At 41.9% G+C, this 16,749-nt stretch overlaps 1 protein-coding gene across 1 annotated transcript in view; it reads left to right on the top strand.

Moving 5' to 3' along the window:
* The window catches only part of LOC117516511 (rho GTPase-activating protein 24-like), a 29,125-nt gene continuing 12,376 nt past the window's right edge, over positions 1-16,749 (top strand). Inside the window, exons 1-7 of the mRNA XM_034177411.1 lie at positions 1-237; positions 5,554-5,667; positions 7,112-7,319; positions 7,404-7,536; positions 9,732-9,805; positions 10,870-10,991; positions 14,779-15,013. Of these exons, the coding sequence (XP_034033302.1) occupies positions 186-237; positions 5,554-5,667; positions 7,112-7,319; positions 7,404-7,536; positions 9,732-9,805; positions 10,870-10,991; positions 14,779-15,013 (938 nt within the window). The 5' untranslated portion in view covers positions 1-185. The remainder of the gene's footprint in view (positions 238-5,553; positions 5,668-7,111; positions 7,320-7,403; positions 7,537-9,731; positions 9,806-10,869; positions 10,992-14,778; positions 15,014-16,749) is intronic.

The raw sequence follows: 16,749 nt of genomic DNA, 5'->3' as shown, positions 1-16,749 counted from the left end.
CCCGAGCTGAACTTGAAATTTTTCACTGCTAACAGATGCCTGAAAAACAAACAGAATCGAAGCAGTTTTTATGTGCGCACTCTGGGCAAGCATTACAATTTTAACAAGTCCGTAGAAAGGTTTCACACCATCGAGTGTAATTTACACTGAGCATTGCTGCCCCATAGCAACAGGAGTGTTGCAGCATGGGACTCAGCTGCTTCAAGTCCTGGAAACATGACAGTGCAGGCCACAAAGGTGAGACTCACACACAGAGACACAACCTGCACAGACGAACACACGACATGCTGATGATGATTTTTGGGTCTCTGTGGTGGTCTTGAGAGAGCTGCTCCCTCTTGCTCTTTATACATGATGTACTGTAAATGCGTATGTGTGTTTCAAATCTCACAGTTGTCACAAGTTTTAGTTTTAAATGTCTAATCTTAAAAAGTTGGCTCTCATGTTACAGAACTATATGTTAGCTGGGTTCTCACATATTTTCAGATAATTATGGGCCAGTATTGGGAGAATACACCCAAAGATACTGTATGTCCACCCTGTCATGGGCATATACTTTACTGATAAACATTTTGTAAGTGCAGTATTACAGTAAGATGAAAGTTCATCTATGGTGTCGCCCTCCAAAGCAAGTGTGTTGTTTGCTTTTAAATTAGAACAAAAAATTTTTTAGGTAAATATATATATTTTTTAAAGAAAAACATACAATTCAAACACATTGTTATTTGAGAGAAAACTGATATTAGCAACACTCTATTATATATATAAAGGTATTTTATAATTTGGTTGAAGTATAATTAAATTTTTTGAACATGACAAGGTAGATTGATTTATGGATACCTTCATTAAAATGGTACATTCAGACATCTATTGTATTTTCTGAGTTGTTTTTTTTTTTTTTGTTTGTTTGTTTTTTTTACCTAGTTTTGGAGGTCCTGCGCTTATATATATGCCGTTACATATATACACCAATAAATAAATAAATCACACATCTGTTATGAATAATAAAAATAGTAATAATGATTAATTATATTAGGACTTTCCCAGGAATCAAAACACTAAACAAAATAAACTCCAATAATAAAAGAATAAATGCCAATAACAAAAAAAGTTGCACTTCAACAATGCTCAATAATCCCATAATTGACGATTGGACATGATTTGGAAAGACACACACCTGTCTACATATAAGTTCCCACAGCTGACAGTGCATGTCAGAGCTCAAACCAAACATGAAGTCAAAGGAATTTTCTGTAGACCTCTGAGACGGGATTGTCTCGAAGCACAAATATGGGGAAGAGAACAGAAACATTTTTGCTGCTTGAAGGTCCCAGTGAGCACAGTGGCCTCCATCATCCATAAATGGAAGAAGTTCAGATCCAACAAGACTCTTCCGAGAGCTGGCGGCCTGTCTAAACTGAGCATTCGGGAGAGAAGGACCTTAGTTAGGGAGGTGATTAAGAACCTGATGGCCACTCTGTCAGATCTCCAGCATTCCTCTGTGGAGAGAGGAGAACCTTCCAGAAGGACAACCATCTCTGCAGCAATCCATCAATCAGGCCTAATTGGTAGAGTGGACAAACGGAAGCCACTCCTTAGTAAAAGGCACATGACAGCCCACTTGGAGTTTGCCAAAAGGCACCTGAAGGACTCTCAGACATGAAAAATAAAATTCTCAGGTCTGATGAGACAAAGATGGAACTCTTTGGTGTGAATGCCAGGCATTGTGTTTAGAAGAAACCAGGCACCATGTTTTTGATGTTTTTTTTCTGCAGCAGGACTGGGAGACTAGTCAGGATTGAGAGAAAGATGAATGCAACAATGTACAGAGACATTCTGGATGAAAACCTGCTCCAGAGCGCTCTTGACCTGAGACTGAGGTGATGGTTCATCTTTCAGCAGGACAATGACCCAAAGCACACAAACAAGATATCAAAGGAGTGACTTCAGGACAACTCTGTGAATGTCCTTGAGTGGCCCAGCCAGAGCCCAGACCTGAATCTGATTGAACATCTCTGGAGAAATCTGAAAGTGGCTGTGCACCAACGTTCCCCATCCAACCTGATGGAGCGTGAGAGGTGCTGCAAAGAGGAATGGACAAAACTGCACAAAGATAGGTGCACCAAGCTTGTGGCATCATATTCAAGAAGACTTGAGGCTGGAATTGCTGCCAAAAGTTCATCAACAAAGTATTGAGCAAAGGGTGTGAATACTTATGTACATGTGATTTCTTAGTTTTATATTTTTAATGAATTTGCAAAAACAAAAACAATCATTTTTCATTGTCATTGTGGGGTGCTGTGAGCAGAATTTTGAGGGTGAAAATGAATTTACTCTATTTTGGAATCAAGCTGCAACATTAGTCAGGGGATGAACTGTTTAAAAAAAGACTGTAAATACATACTGGCCATTTGTGCTATCATTTTATGTCGGAAAACAATGGTTATTGCCATCTTTGAACGTACTACTCTGCTCAAGCAAGTTGAAGAAATGAAAATAATTTTTATTTAAAAAAAACATGTAAGATCAAGCCTGTCATACAGTGAGGAAAATGAACACCCTGCGATTTTGCAAGTTCTCCCACTTAGAAATCATGGAGTGGTCTGAAATTTTCATCTTAGGTGCATGTCCACTGTGAGAGACATAATCTAAAAAGAAAAAAAATCCGGAAATCACAATGTATGATTTTTTAATAATTTATTTGTATGTTGCTGCTGCAAATGAGTATTTGAACACTTGTGAAAATCAGTGTTAATATTTGGTACAGTAGCCTTTGTTTGCAATTACAGAGGTCAAATGTTTCCTGTAGTTTTTCACCAGGTTTGCGCACACTGCAGCAGGGATTTTGGTCCACTCCTCCATACAGATCTTCTCTAGATCTTTCAGGTTTGGAGTTTCAGCTCCCTCCAAAGATTTTCTATTGAGTTCAGGTCTGGGGACTGTCCAGGCCACTCCAGGACCTTGAAATGCTTCTTACGGAGCCCCTTCTTAGTTGCCCTGGCTGTGTGTTTGGGGTCATTGTCATGCTGGAAGACCCAGCCATGACCCATCTTCAATGCTCTTACTGAGGGAAGGAGGTTGATTGCCAAAACCTTGCAATGCATGACCCCATCCATCCTCCCTTCAATACGGTGCAGTCGTCCTGTCCCCTTTGCAGAAGAGCACCCCCAGAGTATGATGTTTCCACCCCCATGCTTCACGGTTGGGATGGTTTTCTTGAGGTTGTTCTCATCCTCTAAACTTGGTAAGTGGAGTTGATTCTAAAAAGCTCTATTCTGGTCTCATCTGACAACATGACCTTCTCCAATGCCTCCTCTGGATCATCCAGATGGTCACTGGTGAACTTCAAACGGGTCTGGACATGTGCTGGCTTGAGCAGGGGGACCTTGCCGCCCTGCAGGATTTTAAACCATGACAGCATCATGTGTTACTAATGTAATCTTTGTGACTGTGGTCCCAGCTCTCTTCAGGTCATTGACCAGGTCTTCCTGTGTAGTTCTGAGCTTTCTTAGAATCATCCTTACCCCACAAAGTGAGATCTTGCATGAAATCCCAGACCGAGGGAGATTGACAGTCATCTTGTGTTTCTTCCACTTTCTAATAAATAATCATAACAGTTGTTGTCTTCTACCAAGCTGCTTGCCTGTTGTCCTGTAGTCCATCCCAGCCTTGTGCAGGTCTACAGTTTTGTCCCTGGTGTCCTTAGACAGCTCTTTGCTCTTGGCTATGGTGGACAGGTTGGAGTGTGATTGATTGAGTGTGTGAACAGGTGTCTTTTATACAGGTAACAAGTTCAAACAGGTGCAATTAATACAGGTAAAGAGTGCAGAATAAGAGGGCTTCTTAAAGAAAAATTAACAGGTCTGTGTGAGCCAGAATTCTTGCTGGCTGGTAGGGGGTCAAATACTTATTTCATGCAATAAAATGCAAATTAATAATTTAAAAATCATACAATGTGATTTTCTGGATTTTTTTTTTTTTTTTTTTAGATTGTCTCTCACAGTTGAAGTGTACCTACGATAAAAATTACAGACCTCTCCATTCTTTGTAGGTGGGAAAACCTGCAAAACTGACAGGGGGTCAAATACTTATTTTCCCCACTGTAGCTCAAGGGTCCTTAGTGATTTTCCAGTCAGACTGGGATTTGAACCAAAGATCCTCTGTTCTCAAGCCCAGTGCTTATGTAACGGAGGCCAGCAGGTGTCGCTGTGCAGATGTAGTTAGTAACTCTCCCAACAGCTCAAAAGGATTCTCTGGTCACAAGGCCAGAGCCCTGGGTTTTAGCCTTCTGGTTAGAAAGTCCAACTCCCATGCCGGAGCTCGTGAGTTCGCGTCCCGAGGGGAGCGAATGGGCGGAGTCAATAACAACACAACGCAGAGTGCAGCTGCTACAATGGTGCCGTGTACCCGGATGGGAGTGAGTTTAGGGGGGTGAGTGTAACAGGCCAGCAGGTGTCGCTGTGCAGATGTAGTTAGTAAACCTCACTCCCAACAGCTCAAAAGGATTCTCTGGTCACAAGGCCAGAGCCCTGGGTTTTAGCCTTCTGGTTAGAGAGTCCGACTCCCATGCCGGAGCTCGTGAGTTCGCGACCTGAGGGGAGCGAATGGGCGGAGTCAATAACAACACAACGCAGAGTGCAGCCGCTACACTTAACCACTAGACCATCACCTCCCAAGATGCTCACAGCTTTAGCATTTGTAGCAGCTATCAGTAGGTTGAGGATGTTAGATTGTTCATCCATGATTACTGAAGAAATAAGTGGTCATAATTTTTAATGGCCACACCAAAACAAATCCGTTATGAGAGCCAATACTCAGCCCCCCAAAATATGATGTAGTAAACACCCAACCCGAGGTTAGCCTGTTAGCTGAACATGTCGGTAAAATGCTCACATCTTTAGCATTTGTAGCAGCTGTCAGTAGGTTGAGGATGTTAGATTGTTAATCCATGATTACTGAAGAAATAAGTGGTCATAATTTTTAATGGCCACACCAAAGCAAAAACTGTTGGGAGAACCACCGCTCAGCCTCCAAAGATATGATATAACAAACACAGCAACCGAGGCTAGCATGTTAGCTGAGCTTGTCTGTATTTGGGCTTCATTTTTCCCACCTGGTCATGCAAGGTCTCACCCACGCGCAGAGACACACACATAGGTTAGGTGCTTTATATATAAGACATTCAGATGATACAAAATTGGTTCATTCACATTTATTACTGAACATATTTACTTCCAACAAGGTGTTCACAGCAGACATTGTTTCTCTATTAGCAGGATAACTGGTGGGATGCCCTGTCTTCTGAAGTGGTGAATGCAAAAACAGTGGAAGAGTCCAAAGGCAACCTGGACAAATATTTCAAAATACACCCTGTGGTGTACAGTTACAGAGCCTTTAATACCCCAACTTCACCCATGATGACAGTCCAGTATTAGTTATGTTGAGCAGTTACTAAAAGGAAGATTAACAACTTTTACCCCTGAACAATCGACAGCACACCACTGTTGTACCTGTCAGATGTGTAGAACTTTTTAATACATGTGGTGTGTGCAGGTAACAGAGACGTACTGGCCAGTCCAGGGTCCTATTTCTTCCTCTCTAACAGCGCTGGTCAAGGTGACGAATGGCTGAAGAGCCTTAACAGAGGAGTCTGGATTCCTTTTACAGGTATAATTTTCTTTTTGTGTGTGAATGTAGTTTTTCCTTATGGCATTTTTTTTTTCGTGGTATCGTGCGGCTTTATAAAGTGTGTTATTCATTCAAATGTATTTGGAATGTCATTAAATCAGTTACTTTTGTAGTAATGTGTGTAACAAGATTTTTAAATCACAAACCAAGGCAACGTGGCTGATCTCTTGGATCAACACAACTGTAACAACAAATTTTTCTCAAAGTGTCAAGGTTTAGGAACTGGTCCAAAATGCTTTTAATATTCTCCAGCCATTTCATAAGGTACCCTGGGATAGTACCAGGTTGGACACCCTTTTGTCTTCAGAACGGCCTTAATTGCCTTATTTCTTAATGGCATATATTCAACAAAGTGCTGGCAACATTTCTGCCAGGTTCTGGTCTACATGCAGTTAGTACACTTACCTATAAACCTGGTGGTCATTCAGTGTAAAATGTGTATTGAATTAACATTGGGCGGCACAGTGGGTTGGTGGTTAGCACTGTTGCCTCACAACAAGAAGGTCATGGATTCGATTCCCACCTATGACCTTTCTGTGTGGAGTTTGCATGTTCTCCCCGTGTTTGTGTGGGTTCCTTCCTGGTGCTTCCACTTCCTCCCACATCCAAAGACAAGCAGGTTAGGTGGATTGGAAACTTTAAATCAGAGGTGTCAAATTGATTCCAGAAAGAGCCAAGAGGGTGCAGGTTTTCTTTGCAACCACCCACACATTAAATTTTACTCTATTTAGACTGGGACCAAATGTTATCCTGGCAGAGTAAATTTTACTCATCAAAATTTACTGTGCACTCCAGTGGGTGATTTCACCTGCAGCAGTCCGAAAACATATGAAACAGCTCATTTAGAGATTTACTAGAACGTTGACCAGTGGAGAATATAAGCTTTTCTAAAGCTGCTTAACCAGTACAATATTTTATCTAAAGAAATTATGAATAACTGAAGTTTTAAATTTGCACTGTGACCAAGTTTGTATTAGATCAACCCCTCCGCTTTTTGTCCAGAGTGTGAACAGGCTTCTTTTATTTTATTTTATTTTGAAATACAAGCTTTTATTGTGGAAGTGCGACATAAACAGGCTTGTTGTTTTCAAAAATTACTCATTTCTCAAAAAAATATTGGTCCAAATCCTCATGAAAAAATAGTTAAGTATACCAAAGGACAAAAGTCAGGTTTCTGTATTCACACAGACACACAGAGACCACTTGCTTTTATTATATGGATTATGGAAAATAATCTCATGATTTAGTAAACACAGCTGTAAACGGTTACATTTTATTCTTTCTTTTTTTTCTTTTTTTTTGACAGTGCAAAATGTTGTTCATGATGTGACCTGATGGCCATATTGTTTTCTCTCTGAAAGAGATATACGCTGGCATCAAACGATAATGTCACTGAAATTTTTAAAATTGTTTCTTCTTTCAGGAGTCTTTGGTCAACGTCTAGAGGAGACTGTGCTGTATGAGCAGTGCTATGGTGTGCGTTTGGTGCCATTGGTGGTAGAACAGTGTGCAACCTTCATTCGGGAATGTGGCCTGCATGAGGTCGGCTTGTTTTGCCAGCCAGGACAGGCCAGACTGGTCAAAGAGCTGCAGGAAGCATTCGATGCTGGGGAGAGACCCTCCTTTGACAGGTTGATGTTGCCTCTTTTCAGCCATGATGGAACTTCTCAAAGAATTTTGTGAATGAATTGCAGTGTTTTGTGCTTTACCTGCAGTCGCACAGATGTCCATACTGTGGCATCACTGCTGAAACTCTACCTCAGGCAGTTACCGGAACCTCTGGTTCCGTTCAGCCGCTACCAGGACTTCATGCTGTGTGGCCAGAAACTGTTAAGCAACCGCACACTGGTAACTCAAACCACGTCAGTTTGTCAAACAAATATCAAAACTAGATAAAAAAAATGCTCAGAGAGAAGAACAATGCCACACCCACATTTCAATTCATAGGTCCAATACACCTGCCAGGTTTGGTCCAAATTCCATAAACCATTCTGAAGATATTTTACTAACATCAATACAAAGTACAAACACAGTTGAATAGAATAGTACACAACTAATGAAGGACAATGAGTTCAATGGTACAAATATTTCATGAGGTGAAAGCTGGAATGTTCCATTCAACGAGGCGAATTGAACAAATGTAAAAACATTCATTATTTGTTTTATATAACAGCTAAAATAGATCCTTGTCATTTGATATTTTATTAATTTATAAACAACAGAAAAGGGACTTACATTTTGGTGTTCCACTGGTGCTTGACAGTCCAACACGAACTTTCAATTGGAGTCCAAATTGTGACGATGTAATCCGTGATGCCGTGCACTGACTTTGTGTACTTCAAAAAAAAAAAAAAAAAAAAAAAAAGACTTTGTGTATTTCCTCAGTCCAGCGAAAAATCACGTCAGAAATTTGTCCAGCTTTTAATCCGAACAGCTCTTCATACTCCAGATGGCTTACAGCGTAGTGGATTTGTTTTGTTAGAAGAATTAGCAGCGTCAGTTATCTTCTTCAAATCGTCCTCCACCAGCAAAATCTTGGCTATGTTTAGCTAAACACCATCCCGGGTAGTGTGAGCATTCGCGGTGGCTGGGGCGTGCAATAGCACATTTCATATAGCACCAAAATTGCACACTATAAAAGAACTACTGTTGTGTGGGCCGCTGAAGAGGAGGTACTGCTGGCCCACCACCACCAGATGGCGCCCTGCTTGGAGTGCGGGCTCCAAGCATGAGAGGGCGTTGGAGCCGCTGGAAGTGACAGCTGTCACCTATCAACACCAGCTGTCACCCATCACCACCACTACAAAGGCCGGACTGCAACTCCACCTCCTCGCCGAGAAATCAACTACCAATCAGGTAATTTTCTCTGCTGACTTTAACTTTGAGTATTAGTCTGATCTCTTTTTACAGCCGTTTTCCTGTGGTGTGCCTTATCTGCGGAGTTGGCGTTTGGTGTGACAGCGACGGCTTCGCCTCACACCCCACTCAGATAAGTGGTTAACTCAGGAGCTGCACGAGTGTGTGATTGGAGGTGGAGGTTCTCCCTCCTTTACTGTATACAGACTGTGGGATTACTGAGTGTGCGAACTCACACTCATCTGGACTGTCTCTGTTCTCTGCCAGCAGTACCGGGTCTGACTGCTGAAGACAGCGGCCACCTGGGGCGCAGGGCTTGGCGGCTCCGGTGTTCTTCAGCTCCGTTGGCGGTGGAAGCTGTGTGGATCCGACTTTTCTCTCGCCAGGCGTCTTCTATCGAGGAGCCTGCCCACACGTCACCTGGTGTATGATTGACAGTCCCTGTATTGTTATTGTCTGTACATCGTTGTGCACCTTCACAACATTAAATTGTTACTTTTGGCTTATCCATTGTCCGTTCATTAACGCCCCCTGTTGTGGGTCCGTGTCACGACACTTTCACAACAACTACTGGACAGTCGAAACACAATGGCAAATGGTATGAATAATCTGTGTCATGTGACATACAAACCACCAATCAAATGACAAGGATCCACTCAGCTGTTATATAATATACAACTCATGAATGACAATGAGTGCAATGTAAGAATATTTGCACAATCTGAAAGATGGAATGTTTCATTCAATGAGGCAATCCTCAATGCAGAAAAAAATCAAGATTGGTACCTGTCCAATTCTTCCTCTGACAGCGCTTTAGCGGCTGCTACTGATGTCCCCGTAAACCCTGCTTAAACTTGTAATCGTTGTATGGCATACTGGTACTACAGTGAACTATTTCTCTGTGCTGGACAAATGATCAGTTCCACGTGACATACAAGCTACCAATCAAGTGACAAGGATCTATTTAGGTGTCATATACAATAGAGATCAAGGTGATAACCAGATTGTACTGCATTTTAAATGCCACATACCATGCCCAGTGCACATTTTATTATTGATTTCCTCACAGTAAGTCCATCACAAGTCATAGGCAGAAATGCCGACAGAGAAGAAAAGAGTCCTTTCATCCTTTCACTTTGCGTCTCTTTGTCTTCCTTTCTTGCTCCCTGCATGTTCTTCCGTAACAGGGTTTGGTGGCATTAAGAAATCTGCTTCATGAGCTGCCAGTTGCAAATTTCAACCTGCTCAACTTCATCTGCCAGTAAGACCCAACTCCGCCGTTAGACCACAGCCACACTAAACTTCTTCAGTCCACTCTACAGTGCTGCTCATTATATTTGAAGCAGGCCAAACTACCTAGGATGGAATGAATCAGGCACAAACTGGTTTCTGTCCTGTTTAACAAAGTAAAAACATTCAGTTGAGATTGGTGGCATAATTTCAGGTCCTTTATATATTGAATGTGAAGTACCACAAGGGTCAATTCTTGGACCATTGCTTTTTCTTATATATGCCAATGACATTCCATCTGCTGTGTACTGCAAAACGCTGTTATATGCGGATGACACAGCCCTCATAATGTTAGATGCTAGTACAGAGGAAATAGGCGCTTGAGTCAGTCAGAGAATAGTTGATTGACAATAAGCTTTCCCTTCATGTCGGGAAAACTGAAATAATTATTTTACGTTCAAAGCATAATTGACGGAAACAAAATATCATACAGGTGCAATGTGCGGGTGCCACTTTAAAATCCCAACAAAAGGTTAAATACCTAGGTGCCGCTCTTGATCAATCTTGATGTGGAGGACATAGCTATAGATGTTATTACCAAGGCAAATGCTAAGTTAAAATTTCCCTACATTAAAGCATGGAATGTCGATAACAGAACCAAGAGGATTCTTGTATCTGCCTTGATTCAATGTCACTTTGACTATGCTAGTATTTCATGGTACACTGGTTTAATCAAGAAATACAAGACTAGGTTACAGTGTACTCAAAATAAGGTCATAAGATTTCTATTAAATGCACCATCAAGACCTCAATAATAAATAAAATCAATCAAAACTGTATGTAATTTTAACTTTCAGCATTGCCGATAACTGAAACACAGTTGTGTTTTCCACCTTCAAAATAAAGATATATTTCATCCTGGGCAATAGTCAGTGTACATCAAATAGGGGTCTTTAGGCTACAGGAACAACATTATAGTAGAAATAGACCATTTTAACAGTAACTTGGGACTACTTGCTTCAAAGATACTGTCTTCTTCTCACTGTATATTATTTCCTGTGATTTCTTTTTCTTGCTCTGTTATTGTGTGTGCAGGTTTCTCAATGAGGTGCAGAGTTACTCCAGCAATAACAAGATGAGCTGTCAGAACTTGGCTACTGTGTTTGCTCCAAACATTTTAAGAGCCAAAGCTGAAGACCCACAAAGCATCATGGGAGGTATAAAGTCATCCTGCATAGGCCCTAAGACTCGCTGGTGCGTGCCAGTGCTCTATCATAAATCAACTCCCCCTGGATGGGATGCCAGTCTGAGACAGGTTACTTCCCCAGCCAAGTGCCAAGTCTGGTACCCATTTACAGCTGGGTAGACTGGGACAATGCAGGTGAAGTGTCCTGTCTATGGACACAAACAGATGGCATAACTGAACACCGAGCTACATATTGTTACCTCTCATGACTAGAGAGATTATATTATTTTCTTTTTGGAGTGTAGACAGTAGAATAAGGAGTAGAATCTCTCATTGTACAGGGTAACTGTGGGCAGAAGGTGAGACTGGGGTTGGCAGTCTGGCTCGAGACAGATTCAGTCCGAATTGCTTTCTCGCCGGACAGTGTTGAGACATCTTTTTCAACTGTGGCTTATCCTACACCCATGTCCAAACTCAGTCCAGCTGAAGCACAAAGAGATATTTCTAGAAGTGAGAGTGCAGGTGTGTGTGTGTTTAGATCTGGATGTGGGAGCATGGGTGTGTATGACATGTGGAAGGGAACACACCTGAGATCGGTTGTTGCAGCTACACTGAACACCACCACAGTGGAGAAGATGCTGTGGGAGGACGAACGTTGTCAGGAGGTTTGACGTTATGATCCCCAAGATAGCCAGATTCTGGCCACATTGGCATTCAGGCCTCAGCAGATCCCCCTCTGAGAGGTGGGTTGAGCTGGATAGAAATAATCCCCCTCAAATCTGAATAGCGCTAGTCAGATTCAGAAAAAAAACCTATCCAGCTCAATCCAGATTTGGCCCAAATATGGCTCGAGCCAGATTGTCAACCCCAGTCTGAATGAGCCTTGGGTGTCAAACTCTTCATTCTTACACTGAAAAAAATTTTGAAGTGATATTTACTTGAAAAAACCTGGGAAAGTTTTTTCACTTAGAAATTCCAAGTAAATTTTACAAGGGGAACTCTTCAGTAAATTTTACTTGCATATATTAGTTTTTCTGAAGAATAACTCAAGTAACATTTACTAGCAATTATCAACTGAATATTTTCATTGAATTTTACTCTGTCTTTATTCATAAAAAGTAAAACTTTTCAGCTGTTCCCCCTTCACTCAAGATCGCCACAGCAGATCCAGTTTGGATCTGCATGTTGATTTGGCACAAATTCTACAGTGGATGCCCTTCCTGACGCACCTCCACATTACATGGAAAATGTGGTGCATGGGTGGGGTTTGAACCAGGAACCTTTTGCACTGAAACCAAGCGCACTAACCACTTGTACACCACAGCAGATCTTGGATCATTAGTTCATGAATATGTTCATTATAAAACAACCGTCGATGCATCTTTGTTGTGGGCTGGGGTGTTTGGCTGGCTTGGTTTTTGTTTTCTGTTTCTCCCACCAGGTGGTATGCATTCAGGACTGAGTGGCTGAGCATTAGGACCTCACCCTGAACACCTGAGGCTTGTTATCACGTGCAGATCATCAGGACTCACAGCTGTGGTGTATTTTGTCTTAATCAGAGATTGCTGCATTTAAACCTTGAATGCACAGTGTGTGATTGCCAGAGACTCGACCTTGTGAGCAGACTTGTGAGATCGACGTCAGGAGAACAATCTCACCATCACGGACGCAGAGACCGCTCCAGGTTTGACGCCACAGTCTGTTAAGGAGGATTGGGTGAGGTCTCATGCTCTTCAGCACACTTCCTGAGGTAATTTGGTTTTGGTGACTTTTATGAAGTAATGACAGTGGATTTGGTGTCCCTCACACCTTGTGTTATTGAGCTGTCACGTTATGCTAATTGTCTAATCAGCTTCTGCTGCAGTGGAGATTTGAACTGAGTTGCTCCGTGCCTGCAGGGTAAGAAGCTGATGTATAGATTTAAGCCAGGAAGTGTTTGCTGATTGCGTGCACCTTTGAGTTGTGTCTCTCTGTGTGGAGTTGGACTCACCTCATGTTTTCTTTCTTCACAGACTCGGTTTGTCGCGGCCACCTGGGGGGTGTCGGCGGGGTCCCTGGGTCCGAACTGCTGTGGCTCCGGACCGTTTGCGCTGTTGAGAGCGCGCCGTGTTTCCACCTCACCAGACCGCGGACTTTTTAGTTGTTTAGCACTGCACACTGTTATGTTTATTAAATTCTGTTACCTTTTGAACCGTGCTCTGCTTATTTTATGCTGGGTCCTTTCAAACGCTGGGTCGGTGCTCCGACCGCGTCCGAAACATAACAATCTTGATGCATCTTTTTTCTAAATAGAATTTCTTTTGTCTCACTGTCTGACAAATTTAAGTATTTTTAATAATCCATAGTAGGCAGGGGTGTGGCCAAGTTGTTAGTGCACTTGGTTTCAGTGCAGATGGTTCCCGGTTCAAACCCCACCCCTGCACCACATTTCTCCATGTAATGTGGAGGTGCGTCAGGAAGGGCATCCAGTGTAGAATTTTTGCCAAATCAACATGCAGATCCAAATTGGATCTGCTGTGAAAACAAAGGGAACAGCTGAAAAGTTTTACTTTTAATAAAGACAGAGTAAAATTCAATGAAAATATTCAGTTGATAATTGCTAGTAAATGTTACTTGAGTTATTCTTTTAGAAAAACTAATATATCCAAGTAACATTTACTTAAGAATTCTCCTTGTAAAATTTACTTGGAATTTCTGGGTGAAAAAACTTTCCTAGGTGTTTTTCAAGTAAATATCACTCCAAATTTTTTTTCAGTGTAGCGTGAGCCATCACAGGCTGGGATGAGCATGTGTCAAATTAAATGGCTGACTACTGTCAGGGTAAATGTACTCCTAAGTAAGCCTTAACATCATGTAGAAACAGTTATTTTAAAAAAGGACGGTACCCCAAAGTGTACTTGGGTTGCTCACTGCAGCCAAATCGCTATGGAGTATGGACTTTATGAATGTAATGCTGATCCATTTGATCCATAGTTTCAGGTTAGTTTAGAGAGTTCCATAGTATAGATGTTGCCATTGAAGTTTGTTTATTTTGTCCAGCAAAGTAGCACTTTTACAAGATTTAGTATATGTCTCAGTCCAGTAAATCCTTGTGGATTTGCAAGAAAATATACTAGTGATGATCTAATAGTGGTTTGATGCTTTTTCCATTGTGTAACATCAGTGTTGCTTTGACACATACTACATTGGTTTGAAGTGAGCACTAATGGTCTTCAGTCTGCTCTATGGCGTTCTCTTTTAGGTGGTTGGTGGGTGTCTGCACCTTGCAGAACTCTCACTTTGCTTCACACTACAAGAGTAGTGAGAGATGTGTTGTGTCATTGAGCACACAATTGTGTAAATTAAAAAAAAAAATCTCCATATTCATCTGAGAAGCCAGTATCTTTTTCCGCTGTAACTACCGTGGCATGGAGTTATAAATTTTTGAGTCCTGTTTACATAACCAAATTAAATGCAAATGATTCCTTCCCAAGCTGAGCCTTTGGCCTATGCAATGGTGTTGACTCTTAGCAGTTTAAATCCACAAAACCTACTACTTAATGATTGCTATGAAAAAACAATGTTTATTGGAGAGTCACTTTAACTTAAAAGAAATTTGTTTTTAGTAATTGTGATTTTTTTTGTCGTGATTGACAGATGTGTCACCTTATCATACAGTGCTGTAGTGTGTCTTCTATATTCTTCCTTGAATTTCTTCTCCTTTGACCAAGTCTGGACTTTATGACTCCTTGAAAATATGTTTTTTTTTTTAAGAATTAACAGGAGGATGTTGTGAATTTTTAATAACATTTCCCAATGTATGTTTGATCATGTCCTAGATGCAGCACTGGTCCAGCTACTGATGCTGGAGCTGATCAGAGAGCCTCAGACTTTGTTCTCCAGATTTCCTCCCCCAACCTCCGCCCATCCTGAAGATTCTCACGCGTCACCAAGTGTTTCCAGGCGGCCTCATCTCTACCCAGCTCCCTGCCTCCGCCAGCGGTCTCTGCCTCTCATTGCCGATGACTCTACCAGGGAGTCAGGCCAGTCAGCCACAGACAGATCCAGTCCCGGGTACCACCTGCACAGACAATAACACAACTCCTCAATATTGCTCTTTTGCAGTTATGTGCTATTTAGGTAGTACTATGTAGCATCTTCTTTGAAGGATCTACTTGCCAACCACAGACTGCATCATCCTTCAAAAGGCTGCATTTTATGAAGGTCTGATCTTCCAAGACCATGGAAGCTGAACCAACAGTTCTGAAATGACACTATTTCACACAGCATTTTGCAATTGTGTCTTGAGTTTATCCTGGCCATTCATTGGTAATATTTGTTTTAGCAAGTTTTCAGGGTCTCATGGATGCAGTCTCTTATTAACGTGATGGAAAGCATAAAAAAATTACATTTTAGTAGTACAGAACCTTGATTTACGAGTTTGTTCCGTGACAAGCTCGTAAGCCAGTCTGGTCATATTTCAAACAAATTTCCCCCATTGAAAATAAATAAAATAATTTTAATCCGTCCAGCCTTGTAAAACATCCTCAAATCACTCTCAATTATGAAAAAAATATATTTTTTTATTAACAAACAGACATGTATATTTTACCTGTGCATAATAAAATATATAAAGTAAAAGAAAAAAGTACCTTACCTTAGAAACAAACGAATGCGGTTAACGGAGGTGGAGGCGGAGAAGGGAGGGATGGAGGTTTGCGCACACTGTAAACACAAACTAAACTTAAACTGTAGATCCTTAAAAGGATCATACAGATGTAACTTTAATTGTAAACTTGCAGGTCTTTGGACCTGGAAACAGATTTATCATGTGATGCGTTACGTCAGCGCTCAACAACCGGATAGGGACCATGCCACCTTCACCTGTGTGACCCTTAATTGGAGTAAGCAGGTTTAGAAAATGACTCTTGGCATCTTCGTGGGCCAGAAGATGAGTAATAATAATAATAATAATAATCGCTCAATGTATTTTGGGATTGTTAGGGTCACAAAGGGTACCAGCTGTTGAATCCTTCGTACTGTATTCAGGGGAAACAGCCTTTGAAATGAGATAGTCTTCTCACTCCACGATGACTCATGCGGTCAACAAATGCAGCCTTTGAAGGATGTGGCCCCTCAATTGAGACACAACAATAGTCTTATTCCATCCTTCTTTCATAAGCAAGGAGGTGGCAAAGGCTAAATCTATGTACAGTTCACGTCTGCAGCAAAGGTTCTCTGCCAACGACTCAGCCTCTGTGTGGAGGGGGTTGAAAGAGATCACCAACTACAAGCCCAAAGCATCTCGTTCTATTGACGACCTGAAGCTGGCCAACAACCTGAACGTCTTCTATTCACGCTTTGAAGACAAGGACTCACACCTCCCCACCCCCACACAACTGGATATTCAAACACCATGGACCTCCCCCCCGTTGCCCTCTCCGTCCAAGAGGAGGACGTGAGAAGACACTTCAAAAGGCTGAATCCACGTAAGGCCCCGGGCCCAGACTGTGTCTCTCCTGCCACCCTGAGACACTGTGCTGATGAGCTGGCCCCAGTCTTCACAGGGATCTTCAACACCTCCCTGGAGTCATGCCATGTTCCAGTCTGCTTCAAGTCCTCCATTATAGTTCCAGTCCCCAAGAAACCACGCATCACTGGACTTAATGACTACAGGCCTGTGGCTCTCACGTCTGTAGTCATGAAGACCTTCGAACGCCTGGTTTTATCCCACCTGAAGTCCATCACCGACCCCCTCCTGGACCCCCTGCAGTTTGCCTACAGAGCCAACAGGTCTGTAGATGACACCA

The sequence above is a fragment of the Thalassophryne amazonica genome, chromosome 9, assembly GCF_902500255.1.
Source record: "Thalassophryne amazonica chromosome 9, fThaAma1.1, whole genome shotgun sequence".
NCBI classification, from domain to species: domain Eukaryota; kingdom Metazoa; phylum Chordata; class Actinopteri; order Batrachoidiformes; family Batrachoididae; genus Thalassophryne; species Thalassophryne amazonica.
The sequence above is the reverse complement of the archived record's forward strand: the minus strand, read 5'-3'. Positions and strand labels throughout refer to the sequence as shown.